This window comes from Notolepis coatsorum, assembly GCF_963971535.1.
Source record: "Notolepis coatsorum genome assembly, chromosome: 2".
Taxonomy (NCBI): domain Eukaryota; kingdom Metazoa; phylum Chordata; class Actinopteri; order Aulopiformes; family Paralepididae; genus Notolepis; species Notolepis coatsorum.
Window position 1 is genome coordinate 66,603,814 of NC_140166.1, and position 19,371 is coordinate 66,623,184.

Consider the following 19,371-nt stretch of genomic DNA (forward strand, 5'->3'; position numbering starts at 1 on the left):
TGCTTGCACCTCATGGTACCAAAGCACCTCAAAGGCGCTAAAAACAAAATTACAAACATCTCAAAACAAACTGGTCAGACTACTGCTTGACCTTACTCCTAGAACCCACCTCACCCCGGCCCACTTTGACAACCTAGGATGCCTTAGAGTAGACGACAGAGTACAGCAACTTGCAATGGGCCTGGTCTACAAGATACACTACACGACCAAGGTACCCATGTACATGTCAAAATACTTCCCAAAGGTCAGTGAATACCACGATCACAACACCAGAGGGAGCTCCACAAATCATGTTAAACCCAGATTTGGCTCAAACAAGGGACTAAACACGTTTCGCAATTATGCCACATCAATGTGGAACGCCCTACCCAAAGCTGTAAAGGAATGTGAATCACTACCCACTTTCAAAAACACCCTCAAAAAACACCTACGGGAGACTGCAATTCGAAACTGGCCCCTGTAAATGTCCTAACACAACCCCCTCCAATGTACAGTAAAAATGACCAAGTATGGTCTTGTCAATATTCCAATGTACAGTGTTGCTTGTACAGTTGTACAGTGTCCCCCACCCACCCCTCCTACCCAACCCCCCCCCCCCCCCCCCCCACTCCTACCCAACCTCCCCCCACCCACCCAACCACCTCCAATGTACAGTACCCCCCCCCCCCCCCCCCACCTACCCAACCTCCTCCAATGTACAGTTTCTACGTCAAATGTATATACTTCTTTTCTGGACTCTTTTCGTATCACAAACAGTACTGTATTTGCAAATCTGGTATGTCATAAATGTATAGATGTAGCAGTACTGTCTATCTGTATGTCATATATGTTACGATGAATTGAAAATGGGGGACCCTGATGTAAACAAGACGAAAGTCTTTCTCTGGTCTGCATCCCCTTAACAATTGTATGTATTGAGCTGTACTGTACTGTACCCATTCTGCAGTCTGTTAATAAAGTTTTCAATCAATCAATCAAAACCATTCGGCAATCTGATAATAAAGTTTTCAATCAATCAATACAATGTTCTCAGATAATATAGTGAGATCATCAGGCGCTGGTGGTTCCAGGTCCGTTTGAACCAATCACAACAAAGATCGACTCCCGAGTCCCGCCTACCAACGACCTGATTTGCTGTACGTCCTTACGTAGTCGTCTTGTGGGCGGGATCTCTGTTATTATTGTGGGACCACGTCATATCAGCAGGAGACGCGACCAGGCGCTCTAAGGCACGATTTCCACTGGTAAGTGAACAACTATCATCATTTACTTCTGCTTATACTGTACGTAGTTTTGACCTACTTATCCGTCTACGATCAACAGGGATTGGGCTTTTAAAAAAAAGTTTTTTGCACTAATATAGGCTATTCATTGCCCATCATCACTATGGTGGCCATCATTGCAAGCAAATAGTTAGTATTGCTGCACGGTGCAAGGGACAGTAGAACAGTCAGTGTACATAAAAACGAACATAAAGTATTGTTAGTTACATTGTTATTCGACAGTAGAGAGGCAAGCTGTTTTTCAATCTACCATTTCATTTACTCACAGCAACCATTGTAAACATTTTCAGCTGACCTGAATGAATGAATGAATGAAAACTTTATTAACAGATTGCAGAATGGGTATACAGTACGGCTAAATACACACAATTGTTAAGGGGATGCAGACCAGAGAGACTTTAGTCTTGTTTACATCAGGGTTCCCCATTTTCAATTCATAGTGACATTTATGACATACACAACATTCATGACATATGGCATAGGGCAGGGCTATTCAACTAAATTGTTCAGGGGGCCACATTGTCAGAAACCCAAGGGGCCAGGGGCCGGACTGCCACGGTGCCTCCCCGTGCTATGAATATATGTACACTTGACACAACACGCAACCACATTTTCACAACTTTTATTTAAAGGGGAACTATTTTACTATTTCTTTCACTATTTGGGCACTTTTACACAATTCCTGTGGGTTTATGGAACACCTCTGTAATTTTTTTTTTAATTCATTGTTTTGTATTTCTAATCAAGTACTCAAAAACAGCATTTTTCTACCTCAAGATCTTAAGCCGTTTTGAGCCTGGGCTCCAACCACAGTGAGAACTGTGTGGAAACTCAGCTGATTATCATGCAGCGGTGTCTTCTCTGACATCACAAATCAGCACATTTTCAGATGACTCAGTTCAGTGAGGGTGAATATTGTGAGAGGAGAATTGGAAGAATGCGCCAATATGAGAATTAGAGACATAGATCATATTAATATAAGTCCACATAGCTAGGAAACAATGCTAAACACTGAAAAAGGCCATTTATAAGATAGTTCCCCTTTAACTACATTGCAAAAGTAGTATACTTTTCAAAAAAAGTGCTTCATTTATGTGCCACATCTGCAACATCTCCTGCAAAAAGTGCTTCATTTATGACTGTGCAACAACTGCAACATCTCCTCTTCAACATTTCAATATAAAAATAAAATAAAAAAACAAACGAGTGCATGATGTGCATCTGAACATTCTAACATCAACACTTGAACAAAAAAACACATTTATAGTGCAGCTGAGCTTATGAAAAAGTGCTTCATGTCTGTGCAACAACAGCAAATCACAGCATCTTATTAGCACTTATTGTCCACTCTTAACTCTCAAACATCAGGGGGGTGGGGGGCAGACAGGCCTAGCCTACATACACACATCTAATGAGAGCGATTGCACTTCTTTGACTGGGCAATGGCAGAGAAAGAGGGTTCATAGGAAGTGAGGGCTACCCGCAAACAGTGATGCAAATGCTCATTTGTCAAGGAGGCATGGTTGCTTGTTTTAATGGCATTCATGTGAGAGAAACTGGATTCACAGGTGTATGTTGAGCCAAACATTGTTAGCACAGATATTGCCAGCGTTTTTATTTTGGGGAATGTCTTGACATGAATACACTTTATCCAAAATGTTGTGGTGGATTCATTCTCAAGTGCCTGCTTCAGAGCAGATGATGCTTGCATGTCAATTATTTCAAGTTGCAGGAGACCTTCATCAATGTGAAGTGATGCAAGGAACTCTTGTCCTTTTGTGGAAATAGCAGCTACATTGGCAAATGGGTTGCTCACAAAATGCATCAATTCTCTGGACATGTCAAATTCATCAAATCGACTTGCAAAGTTTTCCCTCAATTTATCAATGAAATCTGTCATTAATTGAGTGACTTTTGGCTCAATTGTGCGTGTTAACGTTGACATGAAAAGAAAAAAGTAAAAAAAAAAAAAAAAAAAAAAATTAAAAAAAAACATTTTTTTTATTTTCTTTACTTTATTTTTTTATTATCATGTAATCTTTGGCGGGCCGGTCAGAATCATCCCGCGGGCCGCCAGTTGAATAGCCCTGGCATAGGGACATACATGACATACAGGTATATAGTACTGTTACATTTGTGACATATTATATGCAAATATACAGTACTGTGTTACCCATAGACCCTGACAGAGAGTATATACATATGATGGGGAGGAGACTGTACACAACCTAACATTCCCCTCTTTCTACCAGGAGTTGAGTCTCCTCATTCCATCCCAATTCAGTGCTGTGTCATTTGCGTCTGGATTAGGCCTACAGGTCAAACCAGAGATGCCATCATGAATTGAAAATGGGGGACCCTGATGTAAACAAGACGAAAGTCTTTGTCTGGTCTGCAGCCCCTCAACAACTGTGTGTATTGTACCCATTCTGCAATCTGTTAATAAAATGTTCAATCAATCAATCAAACAGATAGACTTCCAGTCCTGACCAGGCTAAACCAGAGATGCACATAGGCTTCCAGTCCTGACCAGGCTAAACCATATTGACATCTACTGTCATGAAGACATGGCAAAAGTCAGAGCACTGTGACTTATTGCAATTGACAAGGAGACAAAGCTCGATTTGCCTACGCCTCAATAATCTTTGACCAATCAAATGGTCTACTGTCGGTTCAATAAAAGCAGTGGTTGGGTTCAGTACTACGCATCAGCAGATACTGGAGATTTGTTTGTCAGTGAAAAAGTGGTAGTAACATTAAGTCCCTAATAAAGACTAATCTAATTAAATAGTTTAATTCATTTTGAAGTAGTCTCTCTGGGTAGCCATCGCCACCCTACAACCAGTAGTACAAGCTATTTTTTTTTTTATTATCAGGGTTAGGAAAGGGCTTCCATAAAAGGGTCTGTTACAGAAGCTACTGATTACCTGTTTACAATTGTTATTCGTAATGTAATCTATTGGATTACTTCAACACAGTAATGCAACCTGATTACATTTGATTACCGGTGGAAGTATTACATTTATTTAAAATGTTCATCCTATCCGTTGGATACCAGTATTTCCCATTATTGTAATTGTCTCCAATCATGACTAATATAAGTATACTGACCTTTGTGTTCTTAATCTCACCATCAATCAATCAATCAATCAATCAATCAATCAATCAATCAATCAATCAATCAATCAAATGTATTTGTATAGCACATTTAGACATGACACTTGTCAACCAAAGTCCTTCACAGTGAGTCGCATAGCTAATAAAAAAAAGAAAAGAAAGTGACTGAGTATAAAATAAACAGAAAATATAAACAACCAACGGACAGACAAAGAAACAGAACAACGTGTCGAAACAAACAAGGAAAAAGTCAGAGTGAGTCAGGGACGGCGAGGGAGTATAGATGAGTTTAGATTTAAAAGACTCGATGGAGGAGGGGGCAGATTTGATGGGATGCTGTTCCAGAGGCCAGGCGCTGCAACAGAACCCCCCCCCCCCCCCTCTAGACTTGAAATTGGACCTACGGGTCGGGTAGTTAGGAGACCCTTATCAGCTGATCTGAGGGCCCTGATGTTGGTATAGGGGGTGAGGAGGTCTGCTAGGTAAACGGAGGCCTTACCATTTAGGGCTTTATAAACGAATAGGAGAACCTTGAAATCTATCCTATAGCGCACCGGGAGCCAGTGGAGGGAGGCAAGAACAGGGGTGATGTGAGCTCTCTTCTGAGTACCTGTGAGCAGTCTAGCAGCAGCGTTTTGGGGTTGTTGTAGGCGGGCTATGGTCGACTGTAATTAAGCCCCAAGTACAGGGAGTTGCAATAATCTAATCGGGAGGATATGAAGGCGTGAATGACTCTTTCAAGGTCTGAGGGGGAGAGAATTGCCTTGATCCTAGCTATGGACCGGAGCTGGAAGAAACACCCAGTTTTATATTTTATTTGAAAATGAACAAAAGCTTGGCAAATGATCCTGTGCCACTGTGATATATGACATAATTAGGCCTAATTAAACATGTAGTTGTAGGCCTACACAGTAGGATAGGAGATTTATTTTCATTCAAATAATAATAATTAGCCTAATCATTTGCCACCTTTTTGTGGCAAAAATGTATTTAGGCTTCTGAACGTGCTCTGTATAAAGAATAACACATGACAGTCGGTTCATTTTTGTTGACATTGGCGTTTATCAGTTTTGGTGCTAAATTAATATTATTCTTCATTTCCTTTTGAGCCCCACCTGCAGTACCTCCGCGCCCCACATTTTGGGAACCACTGCTGTAACCGATACATTTTACACATGTTACTTTACATTACATTACATGTAATCTGTTACTACCCAACCCTGGTTGTTATCAGTGGGCCTCCGGACAAGGCTGTGTGTGATATATCTCTCACCCCCAAGGACACCAAACGCACTTTGATTTCAATACCTGATTATCTGCCTCTGAAACCCTAGCTCTTGAGTCCTGGGACGTAACTGTTAACCCCATTCACTACCGCTCTACCAAAAGGTTAACCCTTTAACCGTCTCTGTAGTGTGGTAGTGAATGGTTAACCTTCTGTAGTGCTTACTTATTTACTTTTTTACTTACTTTTTTTTACTGTATGAAGCACACTCTCAGCATGCATGTCACCCAAGCATGTTCCCCCCATGGTCTCATGTTCCTTTTGTTTTTGTTTCTTTGTTGTTTCTTTGTTTTTGTTTCTTTGCTTTTGTTTCTTTGTTTGTACTCTTGCTCCTGACTTCGGGTTATTAAAAAGCGATATATAAATTAAATGAATTATTATTATTATTATTATTATTATTATTATTATTATTATTATTATTATTATTATTATTATTATTATTATTATTATTATTATTATTATGTCACCGTAAAGTACATGTATTTTATTGTGACAAATAATAAACAAACTTGAAACTTGAAACTAGTGTGGTAGTGAAAGGGTTAAGAGATGGGGGTTATAATCTGAGGGGAGAACTCAATTTAAAAATTATTAGATTAAATAAGTGTATACTTCTTCCTACTCCTTTTTAGAACATGTAAAAAAAAATGTCATTGCTAGAGATGAATGATTTGTTTTTGTTTTATGTCAAATAAAGATTTCAAATCAAACTGTTCATGTTGGTTGTTAAAAATGCATGTTAGAGGCTATAACTCTACCTTTCTCTCTTTCCTGCTTGTTATCTCAGTCTTATCTCAGTCTATGTGTCTATGTAGAGTAGACGTGTGTTTTTAGTTGCACTCTAAAAGTCTTGTTCAAACTTAAAACTCTCTCTCTCTCTCTTTTCTTACCAAGATGTAGACTCACCTTTTAAATGCGCTATAAAGTGTTGTTCAAACTCAAAACTTGTGTATCACTCTCTCTCTCTGTTCCCCCCCTCCCTCTCTCTCTTAGATGAGTGCTGCAGCTGCCATGGAGTCCACCAGGAGGCGTACCAAAGCCACTACCAATGGAGCCGTGCCTGAGGAAGAGGAGCCAGTACAGTGGGGGAGGGCGTGGTGAGTTTATAATGTCACACTTAAAAAAAAAACAAAAAAAACAATAGTAACTAACTAGACAGTTCCACGGGGTAAATTGTGAAAGTGTCGGTGACGTCTGTGCACCGCTGACCAACGGAAGAGGATATTCCAGCCGAGTCCAATGGACCACTGCACTTCCGCTTTACATTGAGCTCGTGGAGGAGAGCGAGCGGGGGGAGAAAATGAATGAATGTGGATGAGATGTCTCCTGAATACGGAGTGACCAGTCCCAAGTCGATCGGCACTTTCTCGGCCGAGCAATAGTCGCTTTTCTGCACCTACTCCTGAACTACGCATGCGCAGATTGCCCACAGAGTCTCTGGATTTCTAGGTTTATCAATCTGCACAATCTGTTAGGGAGTGGAGAAGTGGACTGGTTTTCCCTGATTGTAAGTGTGATTCTCAGGGAAGTGGACTGGTTTTCCCTGATTGTAAGTGTGATTATCAGGGAGGTGGACTGGTTTTCCCTGATTGTCAGTGTGATTATCAGGGAGGTGGACTGGTTTTCCCTGATTGTAAGTGTGATTCTCAGGGAAGTGGACTGGTTTTCCCTGACTGTAAGTGTGATTCTCAGGGAGGTGGACTGGTTTTCCCTGACTGTAAGTGTGATTCTCAGGGAAGTGGACTGGTTTTCCCTGACTAAGTGTGAATCTCATGGAAGTGGACTGGTTTTCCCTGACTGTAAGTGTGAATCTCATGGAAGTGGACTGGTTTTCCCTGATTGTAAGTGTGATTATCAGGGAAGTGGACTGGTTTTCCCTGATTGTAAGTGTGATTATCAGGGAGGTGGACTGGTTTTCCCTGATTGTCAGTGTGATTATCAGGGAGGTGGACTGGTTTTCCCTGATTGTAAGTGTGATTCTCAGGGAAGTGGACTGGTTTTCCCTGACTGTAAGTGTGATTCTCAGGGAGGTGGACTGGTTTTCCCTGACTGTAAGTGTGATTCTCAGGGAAGTGGACTGGTTTTCCCTGACTGTAAGTGTGAATCTCATGGAAGTGGACTGGTTTTCCCTGACTGTAAGTGTGAATCTCATGGAAGTGGACTGGTTTTCCCTGACTGTAAGTGTGAATCTCATGGAAGTGGACTGGTTTTCCCTGACTGTAAGTGTGAATCTCATGGAAGTGGACTGGTTTTCCCTGACTGTAAGTGTGAATCTCATGGAAGTGGACTGGTTTTCCCTGACTGTAAGTGTGAATCTCATGGAAGTGGACTGGTTTTCCCTGACTGTAAGTGTGATTCTCAGGGAAGTGGACTGGTTCTCCCTGATCAGCGTGATCGGCCTCCTCTGCTTCGCTCCCTTCCTCGTCTTCTACTTCGTGATGGCCTGTGACCAGTACCAGTGCTCCGTCAGCCAGCCCCTTATCCAGCTGTACCAGGGAGAGGCCACCCTGCTCTCCATCTGGGCCCGGGCACCATCCATCACCTGGACCGCTGCAAAGATATACGCCATCTGGGTGGCCTTCCAGGTAAGAGACCGGAGAAGAGGAGAGTCCTGTGCGGTTTGCCAGGGGAGAGCAGGAGAGGAACAGAGCAGGAGAGGAACAGAGCAGGAGAGGAACAGAGCAGGAGAGGAACAGAGCGGGAGAGGAACAGAACAGGAGAGGAACAGAGCAGGAGAGGAACAGAGCAGGAGAGGAACAGAACAGGAGAGGAACAGAGCAGGAGAGGAGAGCACATGGGTTAGTCTATACCAAAGACCAGATGGAAGGTCTTTCTGCACATGGGTTAGTCTATACCTACAGCCAGAAGGAAGGTCTTTATGCACATGGGTTAGTCTATACCTACAGCCAGAGGGAAGGTCTTTCTGCACATGGGTTAGTCTATACCTACAGCCAGAAGGAAGGTCTTTCTGCACATGGGTTAGTCTATACCTACAGCCAGAAGGAAGGTCTTTCTGCACATGGGTTAGTCTATACCTACAGCCAGAAGTAAGGTCTTTATGCACATGGGTTAGTCTATACCTACAGCCAGAAGGAAGGTCTTTATGCACATGGGTTAGTCTATACCTACAGCCAGAAGGAAGGTCTTTCTGCACATGGGTTAGTCTATACCTACAGCCAGAAGGAAGGTATTTATGCACATGGGTTAGTCTATACCTACAGCCAGAAGGAAGGTCTTTATGCACATGGGTTAGTCTATACCTAGCTCTAAGTTGGAGAAACATCTACCTGATATCCACATGGATGCAGTATGAGATACAATAATAACACATGTATAACAGCTGACAGTGGATGTGTTTGTCCCTCAGTTGTTCCTGTACATGTGTATCCCTGACATCACCCACAAGATCATCCCAGGATATGTGGGCGGGGTCCAGGACGGAGCTCGTACCCCTGCAGGTAACACACGCACATTTGAATACTTTATTTGGTTCCACAAATTATATTACATAAACAGGGAATCAAATGTATCGGGGCCAAGCAGCACTGAACACTTAAGGTACACATAGCACCTCCTTCTGCCAATAATAGCTGAGACAGAGCAATATTTGGCTATTTGTTTGGCTTTTCTTTTAGACATTGCAGCAATTCTCAGACCGGTCATGGTGCATTTGTATACATGGCCAAGACTTCCGAATACAAGTACACTATATCTACACCTATCTACAGGTCGGCCATCACATTGAGCAGTGGTTGGTATTTGATATACTTGTCCCGGAAGGCCTGGTCCATGTACAGATCAAAGGTACAGCCTACTTCTATGACCAGCACCTCCCTGTGGCTGGTGTCAACAAAAACAACATCCGGTGTATTTGGTATGTTAGCAAATACATCGTTGGTAAGGCCAAACCACTCTGGTTGCACTCTAGCATGTTTGTACATTGCTGCACTAGATGGTTCCGTACCGCATCAGACACAATGTCCACGATACGGTCATGACGAGTGATGTACAGGTGTTTGTATGCCTTACATCCATTTGTTATGTGTGCAATGGATTCTAGGTGTTGTGAGTCCTGATGGTTTAAACAGAATGGACTGTGAGTTTGAGGATACCAAGTGGACAGATTGTACTTAGTGGATAATACCTGCAGTCTTGCTTCGATGGTAAATTTAGAAACATCCTCACCAACAGCGGCGTTCTTAAACACTGAGTGTGAGACCGAGTGGTCAGCAAACTCCAAACAAGCTAGCTTTCCCTCTAATCTGAGTCTCACACACACACACACACACACACACACACACACACACATACACACACATACATACACACACATACACACACATACACACACATACACATACGCAGCGGTGGCCTAAAGGTTAGAGAAGCGGGTTTGTGACCGGAAGGTCGCCAGTTCAATCCCCCGGCCGGCAGGAAAAAAATCTGGACTGGGAAAGTGAATGAATAACTCTCCCCCATCCCCTTAACACCAACCGCTGAAGTGCCCTTGAGCAAGGCACTAAACCCCCAACTGCTCCAGTGGAGTTGCTCAGTGGCTCAACGGTGTCAGACTGTGGTTGTACTGGGCAGCTCCCAGGTGTCAGACTGTGGTTGTACTGGGCAGCTCCCAGGTGGCAGACTGTGGTTGTACTGGGCAGCTCCCGGGTGTCAAGACTGTGGTTGTACTGGGCAGCTCCCGGGTGTCAGACTGTGGTTGTACTGGGCAGCTCCCAGGTGTCAGACTGTGGTTGTACTGGGCAGCTCCCAGGTGTCAGACTGTGGTTGTACTGGGCGGCTCCCGGGTGTCAGACTGTGGTTGTACTGGGCGGCTCCCAGGTGTCAGACTGTGGTTGTACTGGGCGGCTCCCAGGTGTCAGACTGTGGTTGTACTGGGCGGCTCCCAGGTGTCAGACTGTGGTTGTACTGGGCGGCTCCCAGGTGTCAGACTGTGGTTGTACTGGGCGGCTCCCAGGTGTCAGACTGTGGTTGTACTGGGCGGCTCCCAGGTGTCAGACTGTGGTTGTACTGGGCAGCTCCCAGGTGTTAGACTGTGGTTGTACTGGGCGGCTCCCAGGTATCAGACTGTGGTTGTACTGGGCGGCTCCCAGGTGTCGGACTGTGGTTGTACTGGGCGGCTCCCAGGTGTCAGACTGTGGTTGTACTGGGCAGCTCCCAGGTGGCAGACTGTGGTTGTACTGGGCGGCTCCCAGGTGTCTGACTGTGGTTGTACTGGGCAGCTCCCAGGTGTCAGACTGTGGTTGTGAATGGAACTGTGTGAATGTGAAGCAGGGCGTTCCTGAAAAAGAGCATTCATGCTCAGCGAACCTACCCTGGGTAAATAAAGGTTAAGACACACACACACAGACAGACAGACACAGACACAGACAGACAGACAGACAGACAGACAGGAAAGCCCTGTTGTGCATGCATGTTAATCTACCCACTAACCCAACTCTAAACACCCAATCGGACACTGTTCTCCCACGTTGCAGGTCTGATTAATAAATACGAGATCAACGGGCTCCAGTGTTGGTTGATCACCCATGCCCTGTGGCTGGCCAACGCTCACTACCTCCACTGGTTCTCCCCCACCGTCGTCGTGGACAACTGGATCCCTCTGATGTGGTGCGCCAACGTCCTGGGCTACGCCGTCGCCACCTTCGCCTTCATCAAGGCCCACTTGTTCCCAACCAATGCCGAAGACTGGTGAGTGTCGCTGCTGGGGGTATGAGTGCTTGATTGGTTAATGATCCATAGATGTGATAGGTTCAGAGGGGCGGGGCTGGAGGGGGGGGGGGGGGGGGGGGGGGGGGCGCCAGCAGGGGGCGCACGATTTATCGCTTGAATGCCAGCCTTTTTTTTAGACTGATTTTCCGATATTTCATGATTTTCACGGAGCTATTTCTATATTTTATATTATGGCTATGTGTCTAATACGCCCGTCGCTTGTCAATGACTCGCTTGCAGTCAACATGTACGAAACGGATTGTTTTTTTTTCATCAGTAAGCGTTTTGAAAAACGCTTGTTTTTGGAAATTTCCAAAAAAATAATGATTCTGTGATAAACGCCCTTTAGTGGAATACACAAAACACGTTGTAATTTTTCGGCCTATTTATGAATCGTTTTCAAATAAACGCTAGATTATCGATAGTATATGTGTACTTATGCACGCTAGAGAAGCGGGCTGAAAAATCGATGATCTATTTCCTGGTCAGCACACACACACACACACACATACAGAGATAGGGGACACGTTGAGATATATGTGAAAAAAAACTCTGATTACCCCAAGACTGGTAAAATAGATTCCTTACCTCACATCGGATGTTCTGCAAAAAGATTATTCCAATTCCTGATCGCCATTCCAAATATCGATCGCCTTTATTGATCCAACGTTAGGTACTCTAAACACATATTCCACGCTGTTCTGAGTGTCTGCAATGAATGGGATCGGCTTGGGTTACATGCCTGAGAAGTAAAATGTGGATTCCGGAGTTTTCTTTTCTCATCCATTTCCATTGAGTCCAATCCAATGGATGCATTACTATCCGGGAGACGATAGGGGGCGGTATTTTCCCTGTTCGAGCTCATAGACAGTCCCAATGGTAACGTGAGGCTAGATTGATGAAACATTTATGGATATCGCTAATAAAAGCAATAACGATTAAAAAAAACGAGACTTCTCGTCATTGGCACTCAACGCATGGCATGAAATAACGAGATTTCTCGTGGCTGGCACTCAAAGTGTTAAGGATGTATTCATGCACACAAACTGACTGGTCTGCTCTGCTTCATCTATTGCTTGCAGGCTGGTAAATGTCTGTCTGCCTGCCTGTCTGTCTGCCTGCTTGTCTGCCTGCTTGCCTGCCTGCTTGTCTGTCTGCCTGCCTGCCTGTCGGTCTGCCTACCTGCCTGTCTGCCTGCCTGCCTGTCTGTCTTTCTGCCTCATGATCTGTCTGCTCATTTGCCATCTGTCTGTCTACAACTTCAAGTTGTAAGAAGCCTTCATCACCTGGCAGTCTGTCGGCTGTCAGTGGCTCCAGAAGCATTGGTCTGGTGTAGGGATGTTCGATATTGGCTTTTTCTTTTACCGATATTCGATATACCGATATTGTCCAACTCTTAATTTTTTATATAAAAACGGAATAATTTCAGGTAATTACCATTACCTATCTCTTGTCATGGAATTAACACAACATTATGCATACTTTTGACAATAAATAAAATAAGAACTTGTTCTTGCTTGCCTGGGTAAATAAAGGCTAAATAAATGTAAAAAAAAAGAAACGATAATTTCCGATATGACATTTTAATGCCAATATCGGGCCGATAATATCGGACATCCCTACCCTGGTCTGGTGTCCTGGCTCTCGGATGTCGGCAGTATTTGACGGCGCTCTTCTGCTCTTCCTGTGACGTCGCAGCAAGTTCACGGGGAACGTCCTCTACAACTACATGATGGGCATCGAGTTCAACCCGCGCGTGGGCAAGTGGTTCGACTTCAAGCTGTTCTTCAACGGCCGGCCAGGTATCGTGGCCTGGACCCTCATCAACCTGTCCTACATGGCCAAGCAGCAGCAGCTGTACGGACACGTCACCAACTCCATGATGCTGGTCAATGTGCTGCAGGTGAGTCACGTGACCAACTCAACTCCATGATGCTGGTCAATGTGCTGCAGGTGAGTCACGTGACCAACTCAACTCCACGATGCTGGTCAATGTGCTGCAGGTGAGTCACGTGACCAACTCAACTCCACGATGCTGGTCAATGTGCTGCAGGTGAGTCACGTGACCAACTCAACTCCACGATGCTGGTCAATGTGCTGCAGGTGAGTCACGTGACCAACTCAACTCCACGATGCTGGTCAATGTGCTGCAGGTGAGTCACGTGACCAACTCAACTCCACGATGCTGGTCAATGTGCTGCAGGTGAGTCACGTGACCAACTCAACTCCACGACGCTGGTCAATGTACTGCAGGTGAGTCACGTGACCAACTCAACTCCACGACGCTGGTCAATGTACTGCAGGTGAGTCACGTGACCAACTCAACTCCACGACGCTGGTCAATGTACTGCAGGTGAGTCACGTGACCAACTCAACTCCACGATGCTGGTCAATGTACTTTATCTCCTCCGTGAGATAAAGCCTGGTAAAGAACTAACGGCCGAAAGTGTCTATGGGGTAGCATTTCCGGTGTATGTACTTCCCCTGGAAGCTGCCTCTGAACGGACCAAACTTTTCCCGAATCCTGTCGGCAAACAAGCTATAGAACGTCGTCCCCGGTCATGTAGTAAATTCTTCAGGCAAAGCCGTTGCAGTGGCTTAAAACGAGGAAATATTATTGTGCACTTCACCCGTTTCTATAATTGTTTTGTCGAAACCGGAACGCCTGAATATAGCCGGTACTTCCCGTTTACACACTTTAGGAGGCATATCTTTACCAGCCTAGTAATGATCTAACTTATCTATTATCTGTGGTTGGCCCAAAGCGATCCCTGCTCGACACTGGCAGTGGAAGGTGTTCATTTGGTAGACCTATATGTCACAATTACCCGTAGCTCTACTGCCCTCACTCATAGGTACTCGGGCGACGCGTCCACAGACGAAGTTTTTCTCAAGGCGGACCGCTTTGAAAATCAAAAATACGCACGCTCAGAGCGCCTCGCGACTCCCGCGGCTCCGCCCGCCACTTGCTCGATTTTGATTGGTCGGTCGAAAAAAAGTGACCTTGATGAGCGGCGCTCCTTAACTATTTTCAACTTTATGCGCCGGGAGCGCTCTGCCCAAAAACGCTAGCCGCCGCAGAGAGCGCTAAAAACGCGAGGCGCGGCGCTGGGAAAAGGAGCGTGCGCCTGTCGCGTCTCTTTAGCATAGAAATGAATGACAGAAAAGGAGCTGGCAATTTTTAATTCCCGGATCCCTTTGATCTTCTCTCTCAATGCTTCTTCTGTAGGCCATCTATGTGTTGGATTTCTTCTGGAATGAGGCCTGGTACCTGAAAACCATCGATATCTGCCACGACCACTTTGGCTGGTACCTGGGCTGGGGGGACTGTGTGTGGCTGCCCTACCTCTACACACTACAGGTAATACACACTGCAGGTAACACACACTGCAGATACACACTGCAGGTAATACACACTCTACACACTACAGGTAATACACACTGCAGGTACACACTGCAGGTAACACACACTGCAGATACACACTGCAGGTAATACACACTCTACACACTACAGGTAATACACACTGCAGGTACTACACACTACCTGTACACACTGCAGGTAACACACACTGCATTTACACACTGCAGGTAATACACACTACCTCTACACACTACAGGTAATACACACTGCATATACACACTGCAGGTAACACACACTGCATATACACACTGTAGGTAATACACACTACATCTACACACTACAGGTAATACACACTGCATATACACACTGCAGGTAATACACACTACCTCTACACACTGCAGGTAATACACACTACCTCTACACACTGCAGGTAATACACACTACCTCTACACACTGCAGGTAATACACACTACAGGTAATACACACTACATCTACACACTGCAGGTAATACACACTGCAGATACACACTTCAGGTAATACACACTGCAGATACACACTTCAGGTAATACACACTGCAGGTAATGCACACTACATCTACACACTACAGGTAATACACATGCATGCTAATGTGTGAATGTTCAGTCTTGCACACACACACAGACACACACACAGATACACCCATAACCCCCATCCACACACACACACACACACACACACACACACACACACACACACACACACACACACACACACACACACACACACACACACACACACACACACTCTCTCTCTCTGTGATAGATAAATATAAAATGCATCATCATCATCATCTCTCCCCCCCCCCCCCCCCCCCACCCCCGCAGGGTCTCTATCTGGTCTACCACCCGGTCCAGCTCTCCACCCCGCACGCCCTGGCCGTCCTCTCCCTGGGCCTGGTCGGCTACTACATCTTCCGCTCCGCCAACCACCAGAAGGACCTGTTCCGCCGCACCGACGGCGCCTGCACCATCTGGGGGCGCGCGCCGGCGCACATCGCCTGCTCCTACCGCTCGCAGGACGGCGGCCTCCACCACAGCAAGCTCCTGACCTCCGGCTTCTGGGGCGTGGCGCGCCACCTCAACTACACCGGCGACCTGATGGGCTCGCTGGCGTACTGCGCGGCGTGCGGCTTCGGCCACCCGCTGCCCTACTTCTATGTGGTCTACATGACCGTGCTGCTGGTGCACCGCTGCGTGCGCGACGAACACCGCTGCGGCAGCAAGTACGGCGAGGACTGGAAGCGCTACACAGACGCCGTGCCCCGCCGCCTCGTACCCGGGGTCTTCTAGACGGGAGGAGGAGGAGGAGGAGGGGAGGAGTGAGTGAGTGAGTGAGTGAGTGAGTGAGTGAGTGAGTGAGTGAGTGAGTGAGTGTGAGATAAACTGGGGATAGGATAGTCAGATTACCACTGCTGTTGAGTTGGATCATAAACACATTTCCCATTCCAGGCAAACAACGTTGCTGACATTTTGATACTATACAGGTGATATACAGTAGGTGTGTGTGTGTCTCTGTGTGTATACTAGGCTACCGTACATGTATGCATTAGGGATGCACCGATCTGATATTGATATCGGCCCCCGATATGACTAAAATAGCTAGATCGGGTATCGGGGACAATTTGTATATTTCTTTTGTTATTTAATTTTAATAATACATAACAATTCAGTACATTTATATCTATGTGTTAATTGTAGTGCTGTCAGGCGATTAAAAAAATTTATCTAATTAATTACAGGATTTGTAATGAATTAATCTAATTAATCGCATAACTATTTTTATGCCTGATATTCTATATTCTATAATCATATTTCAAATAGCATGTGTCCGGATGGCAGAATTCAGTACTGTATCTACAAAACCTTCCGTTTAATCATCTTCCATCTATTAATTTGCTTAGATTTTTCAGGTCTGGTCAATTTGAGCATGGTGTTATTCACAGTCAAAGATTAAAAAAATGTCATTGATATTCTCATTTGGTTCATTACAATTGACTCAAGCCTAGTAACAGACACAGTATTTCTGACACTGGGAATACATTCCCTGAGATCCATAGATGTCCCTAGAATCAGATACCAAGAACATGCAAATGGACCATATAAAAAGAAATCTGTAAATGGGTATTCTACATTCTTATGGAATGAATGAGATAAAAAAATATTATTTAATATATATATATATATATATATATATATCTTTTTGTAATACATTTTGAGTTAATTTTCATAACGTGATAATTTGCTGTGTAATTAATTAATCAAATTAACGCAATAAACTGACAGCCCTAGTTAATTGTTTCACTAAGTTAGGAAAGTAATGTTTCAAGTCGAGCCTTGCACAAAAGAATGATCCCAGTCTCTTCCACACAGTGAGGCATACAGTTCATTAATTGAACAATGGGTATCTGTATCGGGACTGAAAAAGTCCGATCGGTGCATCCCTCGTATGCATGCATGCATGCGTGTGTGTAGTAGGTGTGTGTATCTCAATATGTTAGTGTCTTCGCGTTTCTCCTCGTCATGTTATTGTAAGCTTTCAAATGACATGATGTCATACATAACATTGAAAATATTTTAAGAAGATATGCTTATTTGAAACTAGTTAAACCTCAAGTCTCTTTAGAGAAACGGAGAAAATCCAATCTAAAGTTTGGCTGCATTTTCACATTTGGGTTGAAAGGAGAAGCCGGTTGTGTCTGTAAGCCTCAATAATGTTGCGATGAAGAGAAGGACCGGTACATTGGGTTGGGTTGTGTTGTGGGCAAGTAGAAAAGGCTTTGTTCAACTTTGAGAAACAAAAACGGTTCTGCAGCACTTCACATCAGTTGTAAACATAATAGATTCAAGATTCAAGTGATTTATTTGTCACATACTGTACATACACGAGACATGTAGTGAAATGAAGGTGGCCATGCCCCCCCTTGATTGTGCAAAAATACAAATAATAAAATAGAATAGACATGATAAAAAGTAATAAGAATACAATACAATGCTAAGCTTAAGAAATAAAGGTAATGAAGGTGCGGCTGGGTGGCGCAGCAGAGATTGCGCTCGTCACCAATGCGAGAGGCTCCGGTCTCGAATCCAGGTGTCAGCGTTGCCTCTGGCTTGGGCCAGCCGTCATACTAACTCGTTTGGCTGAGTTAGCGGGAGGGAAGTTGATGGGTGGTAATCTGGCGTTGTGGACAGCGACTCCTACAGGTCAGGTCTGGGCGCCTGCCCTGCACAGCAAAAGACAGGAAGTGGTGAAGGCAGCGTGACCTCCCACGCGTTACACTTCACCAATGAGAGTCCGCGCTGTCAGGTGAAAAGAGAGCCACTGGCTGTCGCCGCATGTGTCGGAGGAAGCATGTGGTGGACTTCAGGGTTCCCTAGACCGACCAGTAGGGGGAACATGCACACAACGACCAGGTAGGGGAGGGGGGGAGGGGAATTGACATAACGACAAAAAATTGGGATGGGAGGAAAAAGCACAGAAAATCAGGCGGAGAAAAAGAGGATTAAAAAAATAAAATAAAGGTAATGAGTACTATATACAGTTATGTTTTTAAAGTGACATTTTTTGTAGTGTGTTTGTGTGGTGTGTGTGTGGAGAGATCAGTGTTCAGTGTTCTGATGGCCTGGTTACCAAGAAATGTAATGGTATTTCCTATTTAGCCTTTTATAGATGCACGGCAGAAATACAACAGCACCGCCTTAAGAGACAAATACCTCCCCCTCAGTCTTCTAAGCTCGTCTTTTCAAGCAAAGTTTTGACTGAGACAAGATTCAAGATTCAATATCATGTCCTGTCTCTGTGTTGAGAGACTTTTGAAGTGATTAGTGTTTTTGTTGTAATCTAACCGTCTTGTCTGTCACTTGACCGACCACAGTCCTCATTCCTTTTGTACCATCACTGCCTTGCTGCTTCTACTGATCCACCACTAGTGGAGTGGGAAAATAAACAATTTTTTTTTTTTTTAATTATGGGTTTGATGTATTTCTTCTTGTGAAGCGGTGTGATATACACGGTAATCAGTGTGTGGTGCTCTGTATCGTGGAGGCGCTGTGGTTAACGCCTCACACAATGAATGAAAACTTTATTTAGCAGAATGGGTACAATACAGTACGGCTCAATACACACAATTGTTAAGGGGATGCAGACCAGAGAGACTTTCGTCTTGTTTACATCAAAAGACACGCATGCTTGACCAAGGTAGGCCTACTGGTGTTACAACTGGAGTAGGTCCCTGCCCACTGCTCCTAAATAATTGGTCAAATGCAGATAACACTGGGTACAGTCTATGGCAGCTAGTCAATTATCTATTTTTCTGTGTATATCGCTTTCTCCCTCTTTCTTTTTAGAACGTCAGCCTGGTTGCTCTCACTATTTCTCTCCATCTGCCCAGGGCTGATCTGAACATGTCTCTGCATCTAGTGAATGGTGAATTTGTATAGCGTTTTTTTTTTATCCAAATGCGCTTTTACAATTTGTTCCTCACATTTTTACCCATTCACTCATACATTCACACACCGACGGCATGAGGCAACCATGCAAGGTGCCAACCTGCTCATCGGGGT

General features: G+C 44.6%; 1 protein-coding gene across 1 annotated transcript; it reads left to right on the forward strand.

Annotated features, from left to right (window-relative positions):
• The first annotated feature begins 1,197 nt into the window (after nt 1-1,197).
• Nucleotides 1,198-18,742, forward strand: dhcr7 (7-dehydrocholesterol reductase). The gene is made up of 8 exons (XM_084307432.1): nt 1,198-1,244; nt 6,679-6,782; nt 8,048-8,270; nt 9,053-9,143; nt 11,178-11,391; nt 13,111-13,315; nt 14,642-14,773; nt 15,637-18,742. The coding sequence occupies exons 2-8, from the start codon at nt 6,679-6,681 to the stop codon at nt 16,099-16,101; spliced, it is 1,434 nt and encodes a 477-aa protein (XP_084163558.1). The 5' UTR covers nt 1,198-1,244; the 3' UTR covers nt 16,102-18,742.
• Nucleotides 18,743-19,371: the final 629 nt, after the last annotated feature.

Bases quoted from the DNA above. Each gene is read 5' to 3' on its own strand.
- dhcr7 (XM_084307432.1), top strand. From the start codon at position 6,679: ATGAGTGCTGCAGCTGCCATGGAGTCCACCAGGAGGCGTACCAAAGCC. The intron at 9,144-11,177 runs GTAACACACGCA...CCCACGTTGCAG, and splicing joins CGGAGCTCGTACCCCTGCAG to GTCTGATTAATAAATACGAG. The intron at 14,774-15,636 runs GTAATACACACT...CCACCCCCGCAG, and splicing joins CCTACCTCTACACACTACAG to GGTCTCTATCTGGTCTACCA.